At 38.6% G+C, this 19176-nt stretch overlaps 1 protein-coding gene across 1 annotated transcript in view; it reads right to left on the reverse strand.

Moving 5' to 3' along the window:
- Window positions 1–19176, reverse strand: part of PCCA (propionyl-CoA carboxylase subunit alpha) — a 300137-nt gene that overhangs the window by 165228 nt on the left and 115733 nt on the right. Inside the window, exons 12-13 of the mRNA XM_072849938.1 lie at window positions 11986–12136; window positions 1332–1475 (exon numbers count right to left, since the gene is read on the reverse strand). Coding sequence (XP_072706039.1) covers window positions 1332–1475; window positions 11986–12136 — 295 coding nt within the window. The remainder of the gene's footprint in view (window positions 1–1331; window positions 1476–11985; window positions 12137–19176) is intronic.

A 19176-nucleotide genomic window follows, 5' to 3' on the forward strand; every position in this document is an offset into this window, starting at 1 on the left:
CGCAGTCAAAAAGCAGGAAAGAAGTGCTCTGCACATAACTACAGTACACCACCAAAATATACAAAGATGACATTTTCATTTGCTACAATCTGCCTTGGAAGAAGGATGGGAAAGTATTCATAAGGGTGGAGTTGAGAAGAGAGTGTAAGGAAAAAAATTTCAGAGATAAAAAGGGCAGTTAGAAATTCAATTATCTTAAGAAATCAAACTGACCTTTATGCCTTTGGAAATCTACATAATGCAATACCAATATAAACTTAGTAGGACAGCAAATAAACATATGGCCTACAGAATAACCAAACTCATGGTAAAGTAGTTGGATCCATTACTTATAAATGTGAGGGAATCTAAGTTGGAGAAAAAAAAAAAAAAGCCCAAGCATCAGTTACTCCAGCATAAAGCCTACTCATACTAAGATTAGCTTCCATGCCAATCACAGGGCAAATATTTATTCTTTATCAAAATAGTTCATATAACTTGTAATCAGTAGAGAATGTTGAAGATTATGTGCATGTCAAGAGGAAGAAAACAACAACATAAAGTAAGATGCCCTGGGTCACAAAAGCCACAACAGTTAAGCGAGAGAAAAAGCATCTCAAGGTGCTGAATTATTTTTGAAAAGCACAGTTACCTAAAATGTTCCTCAAAGTGAAGGAAGCTAAGCATCATTTTTTAATTCACAAATCTTGATTTTCATGTATCAAAAATGACGTTACCTTGAAGTGTCCTAAACATGCTGGAAAATGGGTTTTATATTTTAGTAAGCTTTTTCAAGGTGAGATAGAGAGTCATACCATAATTATAAAGTTATTGTCTTGGAGTGCACTTTGAAAGTTTCTCCTATAAACTGTAGCTTCAGAAGATATATAACTTGCTTTTTCAGCAACTTATTAAAATGTTTTAGTACAACAACAAAAATTCTGTAAGCCATTGAATTTCAACTGTCTTTTTAAGACAACAAGTTTGAAGTGCACAAGTTAAGAAACCTGGAAACACTAGTTAACTGTAGCAAATAAATCCAGCACTGCATCATTAAATGTGAACAGAACATACAGCAAATGTCCTTAGAAATAAAGCTTAGTTATCTCTTTTACCACTTTTAATTTTGATTTTCAGAAAAAAGGTATGTTGAAATACATACTGTATTTTGAACTAGAAAAATAAAAATTCTACAATTCTACAAAAGCTCATTAACAATTTGTGTTACATACTTTAAATCGTGACTTTCATATGATATTCCTTGACTTCACCTTGGCATCTCTCCACACCTGGGTATTATTACTACTCCACAATTCAACCACCTACCCTCCTCCCCATTACCACTCATTTACCTCAGCATAAACTCGACATTCAACCGCCCAGCCGTTGATGGGAATATCAGCCTGTTTGTGCCTGAGAGGGTAACCCTTAGCAACACGGATCATTTCTTGGACTAAGTCCAGCCCAGTAATGCATTCTGTGACGGGATGTTCAACCTGCAAGGTCAAGAACTGTCAGTCAGTAGGTAACAAAAACACAAACAACAACAACAACAAAACCAACCAAAAAAAAAAAACCCCACACACAAAAACAAGACACCAAACACTCCATAAACACACACAGATAAACAAGAAATTAGACCAGCCAAAGAATAGGTTCCCATCTTGGTCTTTTTCCCAAAAAAATTTCTACTTGACAAACTCCAGCAACCACCTTCTTTGCAGAGAAACCCCAAAAAATAAAATAATTAGCAGATTACAATAACTAGGAGCAGCATACAAAAAGAAAACTATAGAGAACACCTAGGAGGGTTTGGGGGGAGGGGTGGTCCATTTATTCTACAAATTCAAATGCACCTGGTGACGACAAGGGAATTTTTCTTTGTTGAGAAGCTTTTCCCGTTCAATTTTGTTTTGAAAAGACTCACACTGTAGCCATAAATATATTTTAACTGAAAATCTCAAAGTAGCTGATAATCAACCCATTCTGCTACACTTAACGTGGCACATACAGGAGGCGCGTACAATTTTCCATAGAACTAGCCTACCCTAAATCTCACCCATTCGCCTGCTTTCACTAACCCGTCCTGACAAGCAACCAGATTAGCGTAATCTTGCATCAGCGCAGTGTAGCAGAAATGAGCAGATGGATCCTTCAATTTTTTTCCCCCCTCCAGACTTATCTGTTTAGTGCTTAGCATGCACAATAGCTGGGCTGGACCAGCAGAGTCACTCTGCGCTCTCAGCAAATTGCTGCTAACGGCTTTGGATGATGCTGCCATGGGAATACCCGTCGTTCACGCTAACCCCGGCATGTGCGTACAAGCATGCACACATGTGCGCGCATATGCACATACACACTTTTTTCCTTGAAATGGGGATATAACTGGACACATTTATTAACTTTAAAAAAACCTTTAACTAGACATAGCACAGTAAAAAAGCACCCAAAGACAGGAGGGCACGCCATATAGGTGAAGTAAAAGATAGGCATGCTAAAAGCATGTTCGTCACACAGAGACAGCTGCAAGACTTTCCATATAGAAATTATGACAGAACTGCCATTTTTATTACAAAATGTTTGTGTTCCAAGGGCCAAAATACCTTAAGAAAACGCACTTCACAACAGTTTCTCTATCATGAGATGTCGTACTATGTACCTTTTGTGACACAGGAAAAGGCCAGTGACCAAACCACTTGTCTTTCTTCCTTCAACTACACCAGTATTAAGGAAAACATTTAGTCATTATAATAATCTTGTGGCTTATCAGAACAAGAAGATGCTTCGGTCTTTAAGAAAAAAGCTTTGTAAAAATAAACAGATGGCATCCATAATTAGCCCTGTGTGTGCTGTGAGTTTGTTTAGAGTTTCAACAACATTTTAAGACATTTTGACATAATTTTAATGACAAATCATCACTGAAACAAGCACCTATTCTTTGAAGGATAAAAGTGACATTGAAATGGGAATCTGATTATACAGTTTAAAGATGTACCTTTGGGATTCAATCTTGATTCTACCTAACACATGATATTCTCCAGCATGTCAAGCTTAATAACAGTATTTGGAGAATCTACGGAACATCTCAGTGTCTACCGTGCAGTGCTAAATTGAAGCAATTCCATTTCTATTAAGACTTGAAGTTTCTATTAAAACTCCCTAAGTTTTAATAGAAAGTTACTTATCACACATTCATATTTGGACAACAGAACTTATTCCCTTATTTTGGAATTTAAGTTTTAAAAAATTAGCTTTGAGTTTAGAACACGTTTGGAATTCTAACATTCCAGATAATTAAAATACAATTTTTTTTTTCAAAGACATTTGCATTATTTAGTTATACTGTCATTTTTCTTGGATTGCAATTGGCATTCCAGGTTCAATAGCTTCATTGTTGTTTTCTGCTTTATTGTTGATGATCAAAATAGGATGGAATGTTTCTGGAAAGAAAAATATTTTTGTTGTTTGGTTCTTACAACTCACAAACATTTATTTAATCCATTCTTCAATACAGATCTTTGACTTGGTCAATATTTTCTTCTGTTTCTTCAAAATACTCCCTTTGTGTCTGCACACAAAACAGCATTCAGAAAACATGACGAGGAAAAAATTTTTGAGGGGTTTTTTGGGGTGGGGAGAAGTTGTTCTGCTTTCTTTTAGGACTGTGCTTCAACTAGTGCTGTTTAGGCATAATGCAGACAGTACCAATCATACCACTAATTTGGCAATACCAAATACATTTAAAATGCATTTTAGTATACATTAAGAGCATCAGATCACCAAAATGCGGTAGAAAATAATTTCAGACATGAAATCCTAGTTGACTTATTTGTAACTTTAACCTTTCAGTGAGGTGCACAGCTCAAACTGGACTTCTTTTAGCATATGCAGTTTTCTTTCGGCAAGGGGACGTGCAGGAGGGGGTCAGTATTTTTAGCATTATATGGAATATGCTTCAGCATACAGTACAAAAGGACATTAACAAAGCAGTAATGCCATATTCCTGGTTCAAGACGCACCCTGCAATGAGGTTCTGGAGGTGCAAGAATCCACCCACAGAGATACACATGAAAGATCTGAAATTAAAGCTCTAACCTTTTACAAAGCAAGGAAGGAAGGATGGGGGTAGAAGTGAAGACATTAGACCCCTCTTCTCCCTCCCATCCCAAAAAAAGAAAACACAGGCATCATCATTCCCTGCTTATGAAAGCTCTAGAATAACTGTCACCGCTATTTGACTAAGGTAACTGTTGTATTTATTTTTAAATCACTATTAAAAGCTAGGCTTTAAACGTTTTCCTCTTTTACTTTTCAGCCTTCTCCTTCAGGTGTCGCTCCTGTTTTGCCTGCCTGTTGTATTTTCTTCTATTAATTTTATGCTATACCTGTTCTCCATCAACAGGCTTAGTATCCGTAAAACAGCAAGTAAAGTCAAGGACTAAATTTTTAAAGAAATTAATGCAAGAAATTTATGCTCACAAACAGAGCTGAATCACACTCAATCAATCAACTCTTCTAGCTTTGGGCCATACTCAGATTTTGTAGTCAGCTGATCCAAGATCTTGCCAGTGAAGCCCCAGTCAATAAGGTAAGAGCCAGCGGTGGTATGGCTATATGATAGGGGGTAAATTCACACATTATCTCTGTCCTTAACACAAAGGGCAAAACCAGACATGTCTGCAGCAAGCAATCTACCGATCATAGCTATATCAAGGCAGCTGTACCTTATTCTCAACAGGACAAGCAGAAAAATTGATCAGCGATAACTCTCAATTAGTTAGCTGCTGAAAGTATCACCTTTACTACCAGTTCCTTTACTTATACCAAGTCTGGTCATAAACAATTTCTAACAAATCATCAGTTCAACGCACTTAAGTCTATTTAGATACATACCTCCTTTAAAAAGTCTTACTCCCCACTTTCTGTGATCCACACACACCTCTTTCTCTGAAAAATGCCACTTAGGTTCCTGCTCTGAAGTACACAAAGCCATAGCTGTTATGGCCAGCAACATCCATACAGGGTAAAGGGAAAGTGCTTCCCCTTCATACCAGATCTGCTCTTCTTCAGACACTTCACAGCAATCAGCTTCCCTGAGAGCATTACAAGTGTTTTTGCTTCCCTAACCGCCTTCAGTTTATGCAGCAAGCGACACTGGTGGCAAAGCCTGTAAGAAAATAACAACTAAGACCCAATATATAGATGGTGAAGCAGGTACAAAAGAGCTAGGGGAACCTGCCAACATCGCAGTCCAGTTAGCATCTGTTGCCAGAACAGCACAGAGAGGCTGCTAACTCTTGTCCTGTTCTGCGACTGCCAACGGTCTTAAAGCTTTACCATACTGGGGTTCATTCACAGCTACAAAAACAGTCATACAATTTTTATGAACAGTTGAAGCCAAGAGTTGGATTAGCGATCACTGCTCCCCTTACATTCAGGGGAATAATTTCCGGACACATTTTTCTCAAGACCATCAGGGTCCTCAGATCTCATAGCAAACACTTCTGGATACTCTCACAGATTGCTCTCTTGCCCCTGTGTGCATAAAGCATCAAATTGGTCACACACCAGTTGGAGCATTCAAGCAGACCACAGTGGCCAAGAAAATCTAAATTTCAGTAGACTTAAAACTACAGCCTATGTCACCCCTACTACTGTAAGTCCCTAGTTGGTGTCATATACTCCTTTACATTCAGATAAATAATCTCAAAACTAACTTTCAACATACACCTCAGTTTCCAGGAAACATGATTCACCTGGAATCCCATGGGCTTTTCTGCGGCAGCCAAATCCAGTATCAATTGACCCAAACCCATCAGCTTACAGATGCTCCTCAGCCCTCTTTATTTCAGTAAGCCTGGTTTCTATTTTGGAGAACTGAACAGCAACAGAGGTGCACACATGTTCTGCTCTTCAGGCATGCCAGCTTCCTGACTACTATGAGCAGGAGCGCTCTGGGGTCACATCTTCTTTCCACAAAATAGTTTGCAACAGTCATGTCTATGGGGTTCGGGGGCACATAGTAAAAAACAGCTTTTCAGAAAGGCTTCTGGAGAACAGGCAACGTTTGGATTAAAGTACAGAATAAATGGAAAGCACACAGGAATACATAACAGGCAATATCCTAAGCTGTTCTTTTCTATATAGTACATAATATCAGTTGTTGCTTATCTTCTGATTTATGTGATTGAAGAACTGAGTGCAATGAGAACTACAAAAATTTTCATAAACTAAGATGCTCAGGTAGACTTCTTTTATTGTTTCCTAAGACGTTGCAGAAATAAAAACTAATGCACAGACATTTGGTACCAACTAATTTTTTAATGACAGCATATAGTAACTTCGCAAAATATTTAATCTATTTCCTCATCGAAGGTTACCTTCCAATAATCATTGATTCAGTTTTTTCAATTTTTCTTTGCAAGGATTTGTTTCTTTATTGTACTGGACAGACTTGAGTAAGACACCACTTACATAGCCTATGAATACGGAACCTGTCTTTTCTGTGTTTTAAACGAACAGCACACACTTTATATCAACAAGTTATTTAGCTCACAACTTCCTCATAACTTTCTCAATTAACATCCTGTACTTCCAAAAAAGAAAAAAAAAAATCTCGCAATTCAGTAACTCGACATAATTTCCTTTCCACTACATACTCCACGTAAGAAAATAAAGAAACTTGCACCCACAAAACCTACACTTTCTTTCCTAAAGATACAATTCCTGCTTTCACTATATTTAGCAGCACTATTAAATCCCTCTCAGAGTACTTCATTTAAGGAGGCTCTGGTCTCACTGAAGCCCTTCTTGGGTTTTCTTTACATCAAATTCACTAAAGGGAAAAAAGTAATGTACACTTTGAAGAATGATCTTTTGTTTCTCTACTTATTAAAAATGGAGGGAAGCCTCCTTTTTCTCTATTTTTTTAACAGTATTCTATGATAGTTATGTGGTAATGTTGTCTGTAAGATATCACTCCATGCCCTGGCAGCACTGTTAATGGCATCTTTCAGATTCAGTGACTTACACAAACAATGTCGTTCTCTTCTGTCAACAACAATTAGCAATGCTTTTCTGTAGTTCTTTTGGGAAGCCTGAAAAGCAGACAACCAGTAGCTACATAATGGAAGTTGCATTAGGAGGCAAGAATGTGGCAAAAATCTGGTTAACTGTTGTCGGCTGACCCTCTTGTGTGAAGAAGTGTTGTTTGGCAGCAAAATCACCTTTTCTTTCGGTTCTAAAAATGGCCATGAACAGCTGGTATAAACTGTGTGCAGAATGGATTCTGGTGGGCTTAGGGGATTGGTAATGGGATAAGAGACCTTTCACCTCTAGGTCAGTAGTTCAAATTCAGTCCAGGTTAGCAGCAATTGAAAGTCTTTACCATCTGACACTGTTCGTTAGCCTATTTAAAATGACTGAAGCAAAGTGTCACAGTAAAACAAGATTCCAGTATTAGGAAATATGAAGAGTCTCAGCAAACAGCAGAAACAGTCGCTTGAGACTTTACTTTGAAATCCCGCCATTCAGACTTTGTAGAAATCTACTCCTCTAACTCCTGACAGCTCCTTTCACTGCTCCCATGCTCCTGCCCACCTATCGCAGTTCATCCCCCAGGCACTTACACACACCAAGACAACGAAACCACCTCTTGCCCTCCCATGGGTCTGCTACGGATACCAAAGTCACCACCTCACTGTGGTTTTAGCTGGCAATCCAGACTCAGCTCATCACTCTGCTATTTATATTTTGCTGCTACTGTTTATATACTGCAGCTGCAATATTTTCCAGCACTTCTCTCCTTCACTGAGCAAACGTGTAGCAGGTGCTGCCTAAGGATGTGCAACGGAATACAGTTACCATTAAGAGACTGCTAGAACCAGCCATTTATAAGCAGTGGAGCTCCAGACAATCACCAGCGGGATTTCTATATACTTCTAGACATTTCCCAACCATGCTTTTTATACTTTCATGAGTGGACAAACAGATGAAAAGGGAGGCAGAAAGAGACACGTTGCATGTAAAAATTCTTCCTCCGTCTTTTACACCAGGCACAGACAGTTTTGTACAAAGACACAGCTCTGGAATATAACATTTTCCAGGGGTCAGTAAAATCTGAGGAAAACGCTGAAAGTGATGAACAAAAGTCTTAACGCTAGGTAATGCTTTATGGGTGTATGGAAGTTTATTTACATTCGCCTTATGCCTTAGAATCAAGTTACTTTAAAAGAACACGAAAACATTTACATAAAATAAACATTCTCTTTACAATTAACTGTAAAATAAAAACATACAAATATGCCATTTGCTTTCAATAAATCTCTTACAAAGACATCAAAATTAACTTTTAATCCCTAAGAAGTTATGACAAAAATATTCAACTGTCACTTGAGGACAAAACACACTGCTACTCAAATTACCATATTTCTCAACTCCACTGTGCTGAATACAGTCTATACAAATGATCTTTTCAATCAGATTACCCTAAGCAAATTTGGTCACGTTTTGAGGAGGAAGAGAGTGCTCACTTGTTATTTAAATCGCACAATGCGTGGGGGAGGCAGGAGGTTGGGAGCAGACCCGAGACACAGATGTACAAACTGTGGTTTGGGTAAGTGCTCTCTTCCCACTGCTCGTCATATTTTTCTCAGTTCTTCTCAAGCCAATGAGAGATGCTTCGCATTTCAAGGTACTACAAAACTCTAGATTATGTGATATTTTCCCTTTGCTGTCACCTATTGATTCACATGTAAGAAGCTTAGCCACACAGCACACCCATACGTTAACAGATATTCTTTATTTACAGACTGTAGACTCTCTTCCTATAAAGGCAAAAAGTCACATCTCTCATCTTCCAGTGAAAAGCAGAAGAGACTTTTCTGGTGACAGCCAGCATTTCTGATGGTAGCATGAGAAGGAGATTTTGACACAATGTGGAAGTTAGAAAGGCTATCAATCTAAGGGGTCAGAAACTTTTTATTTCTTTCAAAGCTCTTGTTTGGCTATTTTGGACTATGACTGCCTTTGATTAGGCTGAGAACAACTGGGTAACACAAAGCACACCGCAGTGTGAGCAGCTATAAAGAATCAGATATTCAACATCTGGTCTGCCTCAGCAATCCTAACAGTGGTAAGCTGCCTGAAAACCACTCCAAAAGTGCCCTAAATGACAACATACAGAAGTTCTCTTGTAGCTGCTAGGGCAGCCATTTCTATGTTTTCCTGTGAAAAGCAAGAATAACTAGTTTTGCTATGCAATTATTCAATCTCGTGTCTCATACTTATCAGCTAGCCTCTGAAAGATGGCAGAGTAGCAGATACAACAAGAAGTACATTGCCAACAGCAAAGAATAGATCATTCTAGCTGAATCACTTGGAGGGAGTGAAACATCTGTAACAGATTTGTGTAGCATACAAGAGACACAATGGAGCTGATTCACCAACTTTTTTCACTTTCCAACCTCATATTGTATTGCAGCAACACTTTAAACAAAAATTAAATAAAATATAAACTTCCTGTAAGGTGCTACTTATACTTTTTCACAGAACTATATAGCAGAAAAGGTATATTCCCAAAGAGTTCCCCAAAAAGACAGCCAAATAATAATACAACTCTCAGTTACTGCAAAATAATTTACAAAAAACACTGGAAGATATTTGACAGATACACCAAAGGGAGGGAGGGGAGAAATCGACAGGCAGTGCAAAGTATTGGACACGGTTTAGTTAGCTTTACACAAGTATATTCTGAAGTCTGTATCTAAAGTAAAAAGGTTACAGTGATCTGATTAGAGATTGCTGAAACATTAAAACAGACACAGGAAATTGCATAATTTAGTAGACACGTTCTGATGATGCTGACAAGTAGCTGTGTTTGTAATGCACGCTAACAAAGACCTTAGGAGCATCATTTATGGATGATTACCTAAATGATGTCCATCATTTAGGTAAGTTCTTCCAGCTGTGGAGCGTTCAGCAGAAACAGGGCAAGTGAGCCTGTTAGCCACTGTTCACAGTTATGAGATGCAAAAGGAAAAGGTTGAAGCAATACAGGGACATCTAGAGACTCTCCTGGTTCTGAAATTAAATCTGGACAAGCTTCATTAGGGTTTCTATGTTTGGCTCTTAATAGAAGGGAGCAAGAACGACATGTTAGTTGCGTAACTGTTAGCTGAACAGAAAGTAAAGCTTGAGACCTGGGAGAAGTGACAGATCAATCGGATAAGCCTGGGGAAGAACCAGAGCAAATTACTACTCTCCAGCCTCAAGCTGAAATGCTAATTAGAGACAATACACAGTCAGGATAGAGGAATTAGAGAATATCTACACAAGTACTGTAATTTAAGATTAGTAAATTTCTTTAAGAGTTGGAAAGAATGAGTCTGCTATTACAGGGGATTGTCAAACTGCTTAGGCTATATTTCAAAAGGAGTCTTTAAAGTCCTTAAAGACGGAATTGTGAAAGCTTTCTTACTGTGTATGTGGAGACCTCTACAATTAAGCAAGTTTGAGGTTTAGGACTTCGAACACTTACCACTATGCATTGCGGGGGGAAGACACCACAACACAGCAAAGATAACATCTTAAAAACAAATTGCAAAAAGAATCAACTGCAAGGATGTTCCACTGCTAATTCCATTTAGGAACTGATGGACAATAATATACTACAGCAAGGAAATGGTTTTGAACTTCTGGTGGGTTATGCAGAAAACCATAAATTAATTTTCTCCTATGTAAACAACAACATGGAGAGTCACTAAAAAGCGTTCTCTCAAAAACTACAAGATTGGGAAAAGCGTAAAGAATATGACCAAAGAGACAGAAATTCTTCATAATAGTTTAATGAATTATACATTGCCATTAACCACCACCCCCTCTAACTGAATCTAAGGTAGACCAGATTATGCCTAGCAAACTCCTAGCAAAAGCTTGTGAAGTATAACTGTCATGACTAATTCTAAAAATACTCCTGGCCTGCAAGGCAAGGCAAATTTTACCAGCAGCCTTCCCCTGGTACAGGGGAAGATTGCAACACCCCATTCCCCCTTTGTACTCCAAATCCTCTCTCACTTCTTTACCCAAAGCATAAATTTACCCAGCCGTTATACAAAGTCATGCAAAGATGTCCAAATTATGAGGATCTCTTTATGCTCTATCACTGCCCACATGTACAAGCAGCAAGCAGGACACAGCCCTAACGAAATGTAGCTAAAACAGAATAAGAAGCTAATCACTCTATTGCTTGATTCCACATTTCAGTCTTTCTGGCATTATTTATCAAAGTGAGAAAAGGAGGATAAAGATGATGGAATTTTCTTGCTGACAAGTTGAACTTTCTCTCCGTCTTTGAGAATGATATTCAGACTTTAAGTTATGTGCCTGCTTTCTTAGATTATGACCAGAAATGCATTACAACACAGTCAAATAAGAGGTAGAGGGGGTTTTCCATAAAACATGTTTGTCTGTTCATTTGCAGTGTATATTATAACATCTACTACTGACTACATGTGTTGTTACAAAAATGCTACACCATGTCAGTATGCTTTTTCCACAGCTGCATTCCAGTCACAATTCCAATCATATGCATATTGCTAGTGTTTTTATTGCTGATATACACACATAGTTTTAATCACCCTCCTAGAGAAACTCAGCAAGCGATCATCAAAGTATAAAAAAGAAACTTCAGGGACCAGTGGGGAAAAGCATCAGAGCACACAGTGGCACTTAACAGTGACCTCTTGCAAGGTCTTTAGGTCAAGTGTAACAAAGAGCAAAAGCTCTGAACGCTTACTTGAGTGCTGTGCAAGGGCTCACTGCTGCAAAGTCTTGTATACGCAGGCTTATTTAAGTGAGTAGATCTTTTAAGTTCAGTGGGAAGTGCTCACATGCGTCAAGTTAGTTATGTGTAAGTCTTTGCAGGAGCAGACCCCTAAGTATGGAAAGAGGTTATGTTCTGTTTTTTTAAATAACACTTTTCTGAATCTGAAGAGCTGTTTTTCTTACCTGAAGTCTAGTATTCATTTCCAAGAAGTAGAAATTCTTACTGGAGTCCACAAGGAATTCTACTGTTCCAGCAGAGGAATATTTTACTGCTTTGGCAAGAGCTACTGCTTGTTCTCCCATTGCTCTTCGAGTTTCAGGGTCCAGAAAAGTGCTACAATACAAAAACAATGCCTTTTTTCAGTTAAAAACAAATAATTAAATCATTTCATCTTCTGCTTAGAATACCATGAAAAGAGGACAGCATTATTTAAGTTATGAAAACATGTCAAGACTGTCAAATATATACCTTTACATTTATATCGCTCCTAAATAGATATACTGCATGCTTTGCAATTACTGCTAATGTGCAGGAAATTCAGGATAAATAACAGTATTCTCTAAAACATAAAATAACAGAACACAACTTCTTTAGAACACCGAGATCTATAATAACGTAAGTTAAATGAAAATAAATACATACAAATCCATTACATTTTAGAAGGCATATCTATTTGCAAAAAAACTGTAACTAAAAAATCCATCCAATGGACATATGAATGCCAAAATACAAGACAGGAGGTCTAAGGGGAACTTGTTTTCTGACTCTGAATTAAAACAGCATGGCCGTTTCATTGACATTCTATGCAATAAAGAAGTTTTGGAAATTAATTAAGTATTTATTCGGGCTTCTTATGTGAGTAAGCTGCAATGAAGAAAATTTAGGCATTTATAGTTTTTAACTAAAACACCGCCAACGATGTAATGACTTAAACCTTCATATACTGTATTTCCTCTCTCAGCTTTACTTGTAAGCTGAAGACTAGTTATCAGTGTTTGTTAATTGCAATTCATTCCTTTCCACAAATCCTGGACACACTCAAGGGCACCCAAAGAGCAGCTCAGCTACCACCTTGGGAGCCACTGTGAACACCACCCAAATGCCAAGCCTTCTCATTCTAGGAGAGCAACATGCCACTTCCACTGCTCCAGTGAACCGAAAGACTCTGGAAAGTACATACGCTGCTTGTTACTCTCCTCTGTACTGCCAATTCAGCTTTAGATTAACCTATGCAGATTATTAATTTAGAGCTAGAGAAATTTCTGTGGCTTTCCATCAAAGCTGTGAAACTGGTTGCCCCTCACCTTTATACACTGACCTTCAATGAAAGACAACATGTAGCTGTTCATCTTATATGAGCTTATAAATATGCTTATTATATTTCTGCGGTGACTTACATTAGGCACATAACTCAGCTCTCATTTTAAAAGTACTTTTTTAAGGGAATAAGAAGTCATTTATACCTTACGTCCACGTTACTGTTTAAAACGAAAATACCAAATGTTATGTATTTCTTGAGGTGTCCTCAACAGTGAGTCCTAATTCTGCAAAGGAGCAATCAGGAGCCTCCATGTATCTGAAGTGGCCCCATCAAAGTCAGTGAAACTCCATCTGGGGCCCAGGACTGCACTCAGACAGAAGCCAGTGCTGGGTCAGGACTCATCTTTCAATACTTACTATGGGGTTTTTCACTGAGACCTGAACTCACAGAAGAGCTAGAGACTTCTGCCACAACAAACTATATCTGACATGACACAAAAAGTGAGGAAATATCTAGGCAAACTGGGAGACAATGGAATCCTTTTCTTTATGGGAAAAGTGCTACTTAGCACCTCCGTCCTTCCAGTGCCCACATGGGCAGATTCTAATGGATGGTAGGGCAGGCATTTTCAGAATTTAGGAAAAAATTTCTTTCTTGGCAAACAACGGGATCAACAGGAAAAGGAAGTCAAGTCTGATCCCAAGGAAAGCGATCAGAAGCTACACCAGATCAAAGGAAAAAACAGAAGATGTACAAAACTGTGTCGTACCTATCAAAAATAGGCACTAGTAATACAAAGAGAGTTTCATAATATTTCTTATTTTGATTCAATAACAGGATAATACATTACACAAAATCAACAACCTATAATTCAATTTGGGGTTTCTGCAGGGCTTTGATCATTAAAGGTCCATTAGTGGCTTATAAAGAACAGAACCTTTTCAATATTGGCTTCATATTCTATTTCTAGAATAACCATTATTACTTCTCATATGGATGAAAGACAGTTACTATCCCTTATTACAGTGGTGTCTTCCCTGTGTTTGTTAAATGTAGGTCTGAGATCTCTCTGTTCACCTCCTGCTGTAGCCAAAGAATGGAACAGAGGTGTCACACTGCTAAACTTGATCTCTGTCATGTGGTTAAGCTTTATGCTCTAAAATGACTGGATCATCCCTGTAATCAGCTAGGTTAATTAAGCAAAGTTGTCCTATTCCCCTCTGCTGCTTTACCTTTCGTGTACATTGCTTCTTCCTTCTTTAACAATGCACCTTTTACAACTGAAGTAACTCTTCTCTAATCTAGTTAGGCATCACTTGAAAACACAGCATTTTAAACTTGACTTCAAATCTGTTTCTCACACATATACCTATTATTCTTTTGACCAAATAGCTCCTACGGCAGCATGAAGGTTGCAAAATAAAAAGGATTCACAAGATAAAAGCACCAAAAGAAAAAATAAGGTCAGACCTGACATTTCTCACTCATAAGATCTTCTTCAAGCTATTGTAAAGTTGACCAAAGACAATACAACTGGTTTGTTCCATTGTTTCTACATCCAGAGAGATGACCACATGGACAAGATGTTGCCTCTCCACTCCTAGTTCATCAGATAATGTTTCCCAAAATATCTCCATCACCTTCACTCACAGATAAGGTTGAGATTTTGAACAGTACGGACCGTTACACTGTCAGTGGAAATTTACTGCTCAGCTTAGACCAAAAAAAAAAATGCTTAGACCTTCCTCTGAAGATACCACTACACTGGCAGAGAATAGTACCTTCATTTTCTAAATGTCAAGGTCAGCTTACCTGCTCTTAGTAAATAGTTAGGCGTACTGTTTTTTTAAAAAAATTACTTACCTACAAAAAACATTCTTCTTTGAAATATCTATTATGTACTACCACACCGCAGGCATAAATATGCTGAAGTATTTGAGAACACAGTTTTGCCCCCACATCTAAACTGTGCCCACCTACGAATCATGTACACAGTCACAAACAGAACAGGCTCGCTGTTTCTCTTAACCCCAAATCCTTCAAGGATTTCTAGACTGAGTGATAGGAAATGTAGAGTCTGACATACATACATGCAGCACAACTCTAAGGAGAGCTTGTACATAGAGTCTAGTTCAATAACATACCTTTCTGCTAAGTTCTTGCCTATACACATTCATTCAAATTGTCGGTGGCTTCAAGTAGCACCTTGGCAGTTAATCTGGAATATGATCCTGAAGTACTTGACATCATACTGAGATCTTTCAGAGAGAGCTTAGTGCTTGGAGGAAGTGAAAGAAGTTACTGTCTGTGCACCTTCCAAGGACAGAAACGTTCCTGAGAGAAGCTAACAATGGAGCATGCAAAAAAGGTCACAAAAATAGTTTAACTGTTTCACTTGCATTCTAATGCAGTCACTTACTGGTAAACTAGTCTCCCTTTTCAATCTCCTGCCTCTTAGATCTTTCTGTCACAGGCAGAAATAGAAAGAAACATTTTTGTCCTTTGAACTGAAACTGAAAGACATCTTTCAATTTAAAAAGACACCGCAAAACTAACATCTAGGATAGATAAGGCAATCTCAATTCTGAATATATGCAGCTAGGAAGAAAAAAAAAACATAATAAACAAATGATTTCCTGCCTGAGATGAAACTCAGGGAAATTTTGGGAACTTGTTGAGAGACTGTCCTAAGAATCACCTTATTCTGAAAGTCTTGGAATGTAAAGGTTTAACCCAAAGGACATGGAATCACCAGAGAAAAGTAGAGACAACAAAGCAGAATAAGCAGGCAGCTAGCAAGTTCTAAGGACTTGTTCACTGCGGATGTTAATAGGGATCTTGCATGCTAGGACAGAATATAATAGCAGGGCACTGTTCCATCATTACTGGTCCAGGAAAGGTCTGAAAATGTAGAGAGAAGGTTTAACATCCAGTGTCCTGAAGCTCAGCATTTTGAGATATGACAGTTAGAGACCACACCTCGAATCCTGTGTTCAGTTTTGGGCCCCTCACTACAAGAGAGACATTGAGGTGCTGGAGCGTGTCCAGAGAAGGGCAACGAAGCTGGTGAAGGGTCTGGAGCGCAAGTCTGATGAGGAGCGGCTGAGGGAACTGGGGTTGTTTAGTCTGGAGAAAAGGAGGCTGAGGGGAGACCTTATCGCTCTCTACAGCTACCTGAAAGGAGGTTGTAGAGAGGTGGGGGTCGGTCTCTTTTCTCAAGTAACAAGTGATAGGACAAGAGGAAATGGCCTCAAGTGGCACCAGGGGAGGTTTAGACTGGATATTAGGAAAAATGTCTTCACTGAAAGGGTTACCAAGCTGCCCAGGGAAGTGGTTGAGTCACCATCCCTGGAGGTATTTAAAGTACATGTATATGTGGCACTTAGGGACATGGTTTAGTGGTGGACTTGGCAGTGCTAGGTTAACAGTTGGACTCGATGATCTTAAAGGTCTTTTCCAACCTAAATGATTCTGTGATTCTAAATGGTATTCCATGGAGGAGCAAATGTTTAATCTCTTGGACAGCTACAGCAAAGGATAGTGCTGGATGATGACAGTGAGTGGAAGGGCCTTTGCATGGCACTTCTCCATAACAATAACATAACAATATTCCAAAATCTTAACTGTAGGCATCAAACAGTATGGATAGCCAAGTGCTTCTGAACAGCTGGCCATTCCTTCATCCAAATGCTGAGGCAAAAGTTAAAGTGCTTTAAAAAGCTTCTAACAGGTTCTGAAAGGTTAGATAGAAGACCTGCTCTCACCAAAGTGAAGTTTAAGAGCACTCCTTTGAGCTCCAGTTATTGAATAGGAAGTCAGCTAAGACTCTTGTATATTTACTTTCCATTGATCCATTTATTTTATATTGAACCTAAAGGATCAATGGATTTTCTCATAAGCTTATGGACCTTGTTTCTCCACATGGGGAAGAATGCCTTATTAATCACTCCAGCAGACGGGAAAATACGACACCCTCACATTTTTTCTTGCCAAAGTACACTGTCTCATAGCAACTGTCTCTGAAAATGAATAGAGAAGAGTTTGGGCAGAGGAGGAACAAAAACTGAACTAAGGAACAACAACAGCCTATTAAACGTTACTCATCTGTTTAAATTTCAGCCTCTCTGGTGAAATTAGAAGCCAACAGCATCTTCCAAAAAGGTGTGAAGCTAGAAGCAAAGAAAATTACGGTAAATCACTGGAAGTTTTGCGTAGCACTAACTTTGCCCAGCACTAATGAAAAAACTGGCGATGATCAGATGTGTCTTATTGTCTGTGTTTCCCAGAACAGAGTAGGACAACTGACTATGTTAAAAGTGTATAAGCAAAGTTTGTTGGTCTCCTATGTGAAACTGGGGGACTGACCACTGTGAACACCAGGGCTCCCTTGAACACTGTAACCTCATCAGGGTGTGAACTAGAGAGCTTTCTCTCCTCAAAAGAGAGATTTTTTTTACAAGAGACTGAACTTCCCTAGGGAAACTGAACATTGAAACACGAAATGATCCCATAAGGATAAGTTCAACAGCCACAGACTTAGCTTTAAGAAAATCAAAGAGATTATTCTCAAAGCCAAAAGGTCCTCAACAGTCAGTCTCTTAAACTAGATACTTAGGAAAACATAATCATAGGAAAAAAAGTAAATCAAAATGGGCTTGAGAAGAGGCCAGAGTCAAAAGCCCTAAATGGTACAAAAGACAAATAAACATTTTAGCCCATAGCATCCCTATCTCCTGAGCTTCGTGGGAAAAAAAAAAAAAAAGCTTCAACCTATTTCAGAGCTCTTAATAGCAGCTACCATTTAAAATAGGAGAAAAAATAGGAGAAAAGAAGGACTACTGAGGACTTCATATTTCCTCCACCCAGCTGTACAAGAAAAGGTGTTTCCAGGAGTCATTAATCAATGGGACTAACTGAAACAGCATTCACAGGAAGGGCTAACTTCAGGCTTTAGTCTCTACAGTGTCTCACAGAAGTTAATGCCCTGCTTATCTGCAACAGCCTTGTAACCCTTTGTAAATAAATGGATTCTGCAGCCAATTGCAAGTTGCTGTAACGCAGATAAGGCTTCCAAAGCTGTCAGTAAAAGTCTGGCAGAATCTAAAACATTCAACAACAAGAAGGAAGAAGACTTTTCATGCCAAATTTTGGAAGCTATTGACTTGCCCACACTCTTTTGTAGAGTTATAGGAAGGGATGAGAAAACTTACTGGCAACTCCAGCAGAGAAGCCCAAGAAAGTTAAAAGGCTGATATTTCTGATGAAATAAAACACTCTGATCACTGTTGGCTGGTGAGAGAAAGAGATATCACTCCCTTTAATTGACCACAGGCATGAAGAATAAGCAGGCAGTAGTGGCAGGCAACACCTTACGTGTACTCCTGAGGCAGAAGACTCTCTTAAGTCCTTAGGTATACGTATATGCACACGCACATTCTCTCGGGACCTGAAGCCTTCACGCTTCACGAACAAAAACACAGTGAGATCTTTAGGCATAAGGCTTCTGAGAAATCCACAAGCACTACCAGGAAGCAACAACAGCTATTTAAGCACTTATTAGTGGGTTTGTATCCTTAGATTTAAACTTTGTTTTTTAATTTAAAATCGAGGTCATAAACAGTGCCAGTCCCACAATTATGATCCAACATTAACTTATATGCTGCCTCTAAATAAACATCATTTGAATTATGTGCTTTTCCTCACATCCTAAATTGTTGCACCACTTAATTCTGTGCTAAAAAATAATGGCAAACCCATCTCAGCTGGTGAATGCATTACACTGGGAATTCCCACGGGTAGTGACATACCTATGTCTGGTTTTCTGAAATCAGAACTTCCTCCTGCCCTTTTTTCTACACATATTCTCTGATGAATGCCATGCAACAGTAAACACAGTAAGACCATACCTTGCATAGCAGCAATGTATTTCAGCTCCATTTGAAATGAGTGGGATTAAGATCATTTAATACTTTTGAGTTACTGGACATCTACATCTATAGTTCACTACCATGAATGGAACCAAAAGTGGCGCAGAGTATTTAGTACTCTGTGTTCCATTTCAAATAGAAATAAACAGTATTATCTGACCCTCTCACAATTACTGTAACATAGT

The sequence above is a fragment of the Ciconia boyciana genome, chromosome 1 (genome assembly GCF_034638445.1).
Source record: "Ciconia boyciana chromosome 1, ASM3463844v1, whole genome shotgun sequence".
Lineage (NCBI taxonomy): Eukaryota > Metazoa > Chordata > Aves > Ciconiiformes > Ciconiidae > Ciconia > Ciconia boyciana.